The following is a 9,817-nucleotide window of genomic DNA, read 5'->3' on the forward strand; positions in this document are numbered from 1 at the left end:
CAAATGCCAGGTAGAAACTTTTGAAAGTCCAAGACTCTTATTATAAAAGACTGAAGTTTTCTGTGCTTTTCCTATACTTTCAAACAGCTTTTAAGGTCCAGATTGCTTTCTGAAAATCAGGAGACGTTCACATGGCTCTACATTGTTTCTGTACCAGCATATAGTGAAATGGATAATTTCAAAACCATGACTAATTTTTGCTTGTCTTTAAGGTTAGCACTTTATTTGATGTTATTGTGAAGAAAACTTCAATGTCTGTGTTAAGGACATCAGTCTGTGCTCTAATATACTGGCACTTCCCCTGCCTTTCTTTGTGGACTCCTTAGCCAAAGTAGTGTGGCCTCAAAGAACAATAATTGAATGAATTCTCTACACATAGCTGGGCACATGACAGTTGCTCTTTAGCTGCAGAACTTTTTCATGGTAAAAGTGAGCTAGGTTAAAAAATGTGATTCAGACCAAGAAGCCAAAGAAAAGCTTCCTGTTCCATTTTCTTTGAACCAGTTATGTGAATTACAGAACACTCAGGACAAAGTGGAAAAAACTGAACCAGAATATAACCATGAACACACATTACCTCTCATCACAGTGGCCCTGCTACTTAGAGACATTTTTCCAATAGTTGTTAAGCTCGAGCCAATCAGATAATGTTTTTTTTCTGCAATTGATGAATATCAAACTAGAGAGAGACAGGCAATTTTGTCCTCTTGAGACACATTCATTCCAATCCTTAGCATTCTGTACTTTCTAGCATAAATATGAACTATTATATAGCATGTCCTAGGAAAGACTCCCATATGCAAATGGAACAACTTGACCTTAATCACTACATCTGCTACAACACCCTTGTCCCAAATTAATATAAAATATTACCCTGGGAAAAGAGTATTCATGTTTGTTATTTATTTAAAAATAATGACAGTGCCATCTCAAAAATAATTTTCAGGGAGATTTTAGTTTTTTTGACTCTTGCACTGATTCTCAGAGTAGTCTGTTACAATTTGGGAAACATCTGGTTTCTCCACTAGAAATAACTTAAGTGTGAGATTATTTTTAAAAATTCTCTGTTATTAAAATTGACATGGTACAGGCATGAGAGAGGGATTTGTGGTAGAAAAATTAGTGCATGATTTGGGGAAAGGTGGTGTGTGTAAAACAATTATCACTGAAAAATGAGTTAAGTGTATATAAATCCTTGTTACTGTAGCAGGAATCAGTTGCTCCTCCCACATCCCTGCCCTATCATCTTAACTAAAGAACTCTGATTTTGTTGGGATGAGCCTAATACTAGGGAATAAATATTGATATATCTAATTTAGTCCCTTTTTGACAGTGATTGGTCTAGGCATGTTATCCAGTTTTGGACAATGACACATAAAGAGAAGTCTTTTGGAGATCTGTATGCAAGATATGGGTCCTCCCTGCTTCCTTCCTTCCTGTTTAAAATGATATCCTACAGTGTTAGAGGTTTTATTTATTTATTTTTTACTCCTGTGAACAATTTTAGAAGAAGAAAAGTTTATTTGGAATCTCATGGATTCAGAGGTCTTAGTCCATTGGCAGCAGGCTCCATTCCTTGGGGCTTGAGGTGAGGCAGAACATCATGGCAGAAGAATATGGTGGAAGGAAGTGGCTTCAGACCAGGCCACCAGGAAGCAGAGAGAGACTTCAAAATATGAAAAATATATGCCCCAAAGGCATGCCCCCAGGGACCCCCCTCCTTCAGCCACACCCTACCAGTTCTCAGTTACCACTCAATCAATCCCTATTGGAATTAATTCACTGATTTACATCAAAGCTCTGATAACCCAATCATTTCACCTTTAAACTCTGATCATTATCTCACACTTGAGCTTTTAGGGGACACCTAATGCTGAAACCATGACTCCTGCCAAGATGTAATGCTTGTATTTTGGGCAGCCATTTTGTGGCCGTGGGGAACAATTATCACTGGCATAGGTGGAAATGCAGAAAGACAGAAAAAAGCCTAGTACCTGGGCCTGACTTCAAAGAGCCTTTGACTAATCCAGGATCAATTCTAGAATTTCTGTGAAATGAATAATTCTATGGTTTGAGCTAACATCTATATAACTTGATAGAAAAGCATTTTTCAATCATTTGTTTTATGGGGAATCAATAAATATATTTAGAAAATTTTAAAAGATGACTTTTTATGCTTAGCCAGGTTAAAAACCTGCATTAACTCATATTTTTAATATTCTCCCCAATTCTAGCCAGGATATCTGCTGCCATCAACCTACTTCACTCCTAGACCAGTAGGACTGAATAAATCAGAACCAACTGTTAAGACAGATAGCTGAGTTTATGATACCTAGGGCTTGCAATTCAGCAGGTTTGGGGGGGGCCTGAGAATTTGCATTTGTAACATGTTGCCAATAGATAATGATGCTGCTGTTCTGGGGATCATACTTTGGCAACCACTGCCCTAGGCTGTAGGCAGTCACCCCCTAAATCAACCACTCCCTAACTCATTTTATCCTTAATTTCACCCCAGATATTGTAGTCTGGATTTCACTTTCTGACCACAGAATTCTTCTCTAAACATACCAGTAAATTCTTTTAGGGTTTTAATACCATCCACTGTAGTCCATGCTCAATTGTATAAGATTCAGATTTGCTGCTTCCTTTCCTTTGCACATATCATTTGTCCTACTTGGATTGTTATGGTTTATATATTAGGTGTCCCGTAAAAGCTCATGCATGAGCCAGTGCATTAAGGTTTAGAGGTGAAATGATTGGGTTATGAGAGCCTTAATCCAATCAGTGAATTAATCCAGATAGGGATTAACTGAATGGTAATGAAAAGCAGGTTAAGATGTGGCTGGAGGAAGTGGTCATTGGGGACGTGCCTTTGGGGTTTATATTTTATCTCTGGCAAGTGGAGTGTCTCTCTGCTTCCCAGCACCATGTTCCCAGCTGCCTTCCTCCACCACACTCTTCGTGTGTTGTTCTGCCTCACCTCAGGCCCTAAGGAATGGAGTCAGCCATCTTTGGACTGAGACCTCTGAAGCATGTGAGTCCCCAAATAAAATAAGTCCTTTGGTTACAGCAGTGAAAAAGCTGACTAAAACAGAGTGTCCCAAAATCTATGTCACTGGAGTCTTTTTAGGTCTGACACTATGGAGCAGTCTTTTCTCAATTGGTCAAATCATTACTTCTTTCTTTTTATTTCATGGAAATGAAACATATTATAAGACTCCAAGAGACAGAAGTAGGATAAATCACTTTCCCCTCCTCTACTTCCTGTTACAAGTATGAAACTTTTGTTTGCCCCTCTGCTGGCTTTAAAGTAAGCATCTTAACTCCAGAATGATCCTGATCCAGAGATGAATGCTTACTCAGTCTGCAGAGGACAGAGAAAGGTTACCCAAGCTTGCAGCTGAGCTTCTGGAAGCAAACTGGTAACCCTCCCAACAGTGAGCAGCTGCTCTGCCCTCAGACTAATTTTTTTCTGGGCAGAAATTATGAGCTCACAGAAATCACCAATCATAAATCTCTCATTTCACTGGTACAAAAAAGCATGGCTTGTATATAAACGAGCCATAATCAAGGATTTTGCAGAGTGTGCACAATCTCCTCCCTCCTTGTAGGCGTGCTTCCTATCTCTGGAAAAGAGGTCACAAATCCAAGTCCATCATGCTCAAGAACAACATGCAAGCATCACACTCAAATCAAATTTCATCCACACACAAAATTACCTCCATGTTTGCAAAATCATAAGACAAGCTCTCAGTCTTTCCTTTGATTTATATGTGGTTTCATGTGTTGCAAGATTGGTCCCCAATGTGGCAATGTTAAGAGATGGTGAGACTGTTAGGAATTGAAGCCTAGTGGGAGGTCAGTTGGGGGTGCTGCCCCAGAAGGGATTGAGATAGTTCTCATGGGAGCCTGTTAGTTTTCTAAAGAGGGTTGTTATAAAAAGAGCAAGTCTGGCCTCTCCTCCCATTCTGGCTTCCTGTCTTGCCATGTGCTCTCTCCCTCTTTCACAGGGTCACACTGTGATGCCATCTGCCTTAATATGATGCAGCAAGGAAGGCCCTAGCTAGAGCTGGCACCATGCTATTTGGACTTTTTTTTTTAATGATGAGCTAAATAAACCTCTTTTATTTTTAAAGAACCCATCTTCAAGGGGTTTGTTACACTAATAGAAAATGGACTAGTACAATTGTCATGCTTTCTTGACCTATCTGCAGCATTTGACATGGAGATTATGAAGTTTTTAAAAACAGCAAAGAAGCTAACCAGAATGAGCACAAGAGAGATATAGGATGGGTTTGGAGAAAGAGGCAGATCATGGACAGTTTTATTAAGCCTGGGTTAGTAATTTGGATTTTGAAGCTATGAGCAAGTGCCTGTGAAGATTAGAGGCAAGTAAGAGTAGATAAAAGCATGCACAGGGAAACTGGTGGTATCCCAAGCAAGGAATGCTGAGTACCCAGATCAGGGAGGTGGCAATGGGGATAGAAAGAGGGAGAAAATTTGAGAAATATTTTATAAGAAGCCTTTATAGGATTTGAAGACAGAATAAATGTAGTGAGGAGATTAAATACAAAAGAGAAAAAAAGATTACCTGGTTTTGGTTTGAACAACTGGGTGAATGGTGGTGCCTCTTTCAGAAATTTGGATGAAGGGAACAGATGTGAAGATTATATAGAACATCAGTAGCATGTCAAATTTAACATCTAAATTGAGGTGCCAGGTTATCAATGAATGTACAGTTTAGACAAATGGCCAGGTCTAGAATTATCAATTTGTGAATTAGTTGCTTAAGGTAATTAAGAGAACTACATACTGTATAACATACATAGGAAGGAAAGGGGAAGGAAGGAAGCCAAAGACTTATTCTGGAGCTACTCTAGTAATATAAAGTCCTGATCTAGAGGGAGAAGCCAATGAAAGAAACTCAGAAGAAATAGCCTTCAGGTTGGAAAGAAGATAAATACTATGCAAATAAACAAATATATCAATAGTTTTGGAAGCCAGGATAATCAATATTAAAGAAGGATAAAACAAAATAGGAAAAGGAAAGCAAGAACCCTTGGTTTCGGATTATTGGATTGGAATTTAAGATATCACAATGAACTTATAAAAGGGCCTAGCAAACAGTGGTATCCCCATAACAATGAACATACTTAGCACACAGATTTGAGATTCAACAAACATTCCCCACATAAAAAGGAGGGTAGGTAGAGAAATTACTGGTTCTAGAACAGGAAAAGTATGTAAGTCTGGAATATCTTGTTGAGTCAGAAAATAAGAAAATGTCAAAAAGAAAAAAAAATGGCATGAGACATACCTAAAACCACAAACACTGCTTGAAAGGATAACACCTTAACCAAGTGTACAAAGCTAATATCATGCAGTAATTAGATAACCTGAGAGCCTATGTCTTCTGATTATAAGGCACTGAAAAGAATAAAACATCCTGTAGGGTGTCCATACCCTGTTCCATGTACAAATTGAAAATAATTATGGGGAAACAGCATATAACCCAATTTGAGACATTCATTACAAAATAAATCGACCCATACTATTAAAAAATGTCAATGTTATAATAAACAAAGAAAGATTAAGAAATTGTTACAAATTATAGGGGACTAAAGAAATACAAAAGCTAAAGAAAATGTGTAATTCTGGATTGGATCATGGATCAGGAAAAAATATGCTATAAAAGACATTATTTGCAAAATTTGAATAATATCCATTGGATAATAGTAATGTTTAAATGCTAAATTTCCTGATTTTAAAAATTATACTGTGGCTATATAAGGGAATCTGCTTGTCCTTCAGAAGCATTTAAGGGTAAAGGCAGAAAATGTCTGTAACTTACTCTCAAATGGTTAAGGAAAAAAAAAGTCTGTGTGTGAATGTGGATGTGTGTATTTATACAATAACAGTTTGTGAATTTGGATGGAGAGTATATAGGACTTCTTTGTCATGTTCTTCCAACTGTTATGTATTTTAAAGTTGCCAAACCAAAAGTTTAGTAAGAAAAAGCTAAGAGAAAGGCAGAGAAATATACTTTGGATTTAGCAATATATAGGTCACTAATGATTTTGATACATAGTTTAGAAGCTCAGCCATGAAATCATGGCCTCTGACATCTTTCTAACTAAATATTTTACAATATTTGTCCTACTGTGAGTTAAATTTTTAATTATATTCTCTAACTGGATCATTGGTATATTTTTAATGTTTTTATTCCACAAACTATGACCAATGCCATGAAATAAGAAACAGAAGATATAAAACAACAGGAAACAAATAAAACTATGATTATTTACAAGTCATACACCTAGTAAATCCCCCAAAACACATTTGGTATAGTTTAGAATAAATAAATCTTCAGTAAAACAGAGAAAACAGTGATGATGATAATAATAATGCCATTATTGCCAAGGAAATAAAAGACTTGTACACTGAAAATACAAAACACTGATGAAAGAAATTAAAAAGATACAAATAAATGGAAAGATTTAGTGTTCATGGATTGGAAGAATTAATACTGTTAAACTATCCATACTACTCTCAAGTGATCTATAGATTCAATATAATCTCAATCAAACTTCTAATAACATTTTTTGCAGAAATAGAAAAAATAATCCTAAATATGTATTAAACCATAAAAGACTATGCATATCCAAAGCAATCTTAAACAAAAGCAGAGGTAGCTCACTGCCTGACTTTCAAATACACTACAGCACTACAGGAATTGAAACAGCACATGCTGCCATAAAGCCAGACACACAGACCCATGGAACAAAAGAGAGAGCCCAGAAGGAAATCTCCATACTCATGGCCAATTGGCTTTTGACCAAGCTGCCAAGAACATGCCATAGGGAAAGTGCAGTGTTTGCGCTATTGGGACAACTGGATAGCTACATACACAGCAATGAGATTAGACCCTGTCTCTCACCATAGACAAAAAACAACTCAAAATGAATTAAAGATATAAGTCCTGAAACTAAAACTACTAGGTGAAAACACAGGGGGAAAGTTCCATGGCATTGGTTTGGGCAACGACTTTTTTTTATATGACTTCTAAAGCAAAGGCAACAAAAGCAAAAACAGACAAACAGGGTTATAATAGTCTCAGAGGAAACAATCAGCAGAGGGCAGAGACAACCTACAGAATGAGAGAAAACTATTTGTAAACCATACATCTGATAAGGAGTTTATTTCCAAAATACATTGGAGCTCAAATGACTGAATAGCAAGCAAACAACCTGATTTAAAAATAGGCAGTTGGGCTAGGCATGGTGGTACACGCCTGTAATCCCAGAGACGGTTATAAGGATTGCAAATTCAAGACCAACCTGGGCAATCTGTTTCAAAATAGAAATTTAGAAGGACTGGGGGTGTAGTTTAGGGGCAGAGTACTCCTGAGTTAAATCTCCAGTCACACACACACACACATACACACACACACACACAAACATACACACACACAGATAGGCAAATGACCTCAATAGACATTTCTTTAAAGAGGTCATACAAACATTTATAAAAAATGCTAAATATCATTAATTGTTAGGTGAATGCAAATTAAAACCACACTGAATTACTATATCACACCTGCTAGAATGGCTACTATCAAAAAGAAAAAGAAAACAAATCTTAATGAAAAGGAACCTTTTCACACTGAGACTGTAAATTAAAAAACAGTATGGAGGTTTCTTGAATTTTTAAAAATAAAACTAGCATATGAACAGCATTCCAACTACTGGGTATATTTCCAAAGAAAATGAAATACATTTTTGAAGAGATATCTGTAGATAGAGATACTACACAGGAATCAAATGTTAATCAATGGATGAATGTATAAAGCAAATATAATACATATACACAATGGAATACTTTTAGATCTCAAAAAGAAGGAAATCCTGTCATTTGCAAGAACATGGATGAACATGAAGGATGTTATGTAAACTAAAATAAGCCAAGCACAGCAAGAAAAATTCTGCATGATCTCATTTATATGTGGAATTGAAAAAGTTAAACTCAGAAGCAAAGAGTAGAATGGGTAGTTACCAGGGGCTGGGATGGGGGAGTGGTTGGGAAGATATTGGTCAAAGTATACACAATGTCATCTAGATAAGAGGAATGAATTCAAGGAACCTATTTATAATAGATTTAAATCACATGGTGATCATCAGCTGATAACAATGTGTTATATTTTGAACATCACTAAGAGTAGATTTTGTTCTCACCACAAAAAATGAGGATGTGAGATAATGCATACATTAATTAGTTCTACTGAGCACCCCACAATGTGTACTATCTTATGACATCATGTTGTACCAAAGTATAGGTAATCTTGCCAATAAAAATTACCAATTAATTTTTTTAAATAACTCTCAGATTCCTTTACAATGTCAACTGAAATTATCACTTGATTTCCCTTTGGGGACCTATCAATACATTACATTATGTTATCAATTCTCAAATGTCAAGCATCCTTGCTTTTGTCCCTAGAATAAATCTGACTCAATTGGATCGGTATTTTAGTTGGTCTTTTAATGTATGGTTTCTAGGTTCTTTGTTTAGGAATCTGTTACGTATATTATAAATAACATTGGCCCACAATTTTTATGAAAATATTATGAACTAGAGAGAAATTATAATGCTTTATTTCAGCATTGTGTTGTGCTGGCTTCATAACAATTTTCATAGCTTAAGAATCTGTGTATTTTAAAGCTAAAAGGCTTGACACAGGGAATTATCTGGGCTCAGAACATTATATTTTTAGTTCATTTGAGATATCTTCCTTGGTATTGGTTTTCTATTTTTTCTTAAGTTAATTTTAGCTATTTAAATTTTCCTCTGAAATTGTTCATCACATATGTAAATATATACATAAAATTATCCTGGCATTTGCATAAGGGGCTACCTACATATTTTTAGGTATAATGTATCAAGGCTACACTTTCTCTCTCAGAAGTTATGATCTTAACATGTTCACGCGTAAGGATCCATCAGAGCATGAACAAAACCCTGGCAGCCTCAAACAATCATGCACAATAAGGACAGTGGCCCAGTTTCTGGCTGGTGTGGAATTTGTATGTCTAAACCAGGCCAAGTTGAGATTGCAGAGGAAGATTGAACCCTATTCCTCCTGGCTTCCTCAAGGTGGAGCTGTTTCAGAAGGTAAAGACTCAATTACCGCCCAGCCGGCTTTCGGGAAGTTAGACCAACAGAGGCGTTGTCAGACGGCTTGGGCATCTGCCCTCTGCCGGCCCCAACGAACCCAAAGCAGTGTTTCACGACGAGGTGGAGATGGAGGACTTCCAACATGATGAGGACTCCGAAACGTATTTCTACCCCTGTCCATGTGGGGATAACTTTTCCATCACCAAGGAAGATTTGGAGAATGGGGAAGACGTGGCAACGTGTCCTAGCTGCTCTCTCATTATAAAAGTGATTTATGACAAAGATCAATTTATGTGTGGAGAAACAGTCCCGGCCCCTTCATCCAACAAAGAATTAGTTAAATGCTGAAGAAACCTTCAGGAATCCACATCCTGAACAGTTGAGAATGAGCCCAGGTAGAAATATCAAACGCAGAGTAACTGATTTTTTTCACGGGGACAACTGTTTTGTGGTTTGCCATTCTGTTAGCGTGTGGATCTTTTCACCAACTGCTGAGTTCATCTTCAAATAGAAAAGTGAGCACCAGATAGGTCATACCTGGATTTCATGTTTAGAATGTTGAATCGGAAGCATTCTTAATTATCCATCTGAATTTAAATGAAGATAATTTTACATCAGTGCTTTCTTTCCCTTATACCTTAAACCT

At 36.8% G+C, this 9,817-nt stretch overlaps 1 protein-coding gene across 1 annotated transcript; it reads left to right on the forward strand.

Annotated features, from left to right (window-relative positions):
• Positions 1 to 8,975: 8,975 nt before the first annotated feature.
• LOC114097879 (diphthamide biosynthesis protein 3-like) lies at positions 8,976 to 9,580 on the forward strand. The gene is made up of 2 exons (XM_027941941.2): positions 8,976 to 9,168; positions 9,275 to 9,580. Exons 1-2 carry the CDS (start codon positions 8,976 to 8,978, stop codon positions 9,517 to 9,519), a joined length of 438 nt encoding a protein of 145 aa, XP_027797742.1. The 3' UTR covers positions 9,520 to 9,580.
• The last annotated feature ends 237 nt before the right edge of the window (positions 9,581 to 9,817 follow it).

Source organism: Marmota flaviventris, chromosome 11, assembly GCF_047511675.1.
Source record: "Marmota flaviventris isolate mMarFla1 chromosome 11, mMarFla1.hap1, whole genome shotgun sequence".
NCBI classification, from domain to species: Eukaryota; Metazoa; Chordata; class Mammalia; order Rodentia; family Sciuridae; genus Marmota; species Marmota flaviventris.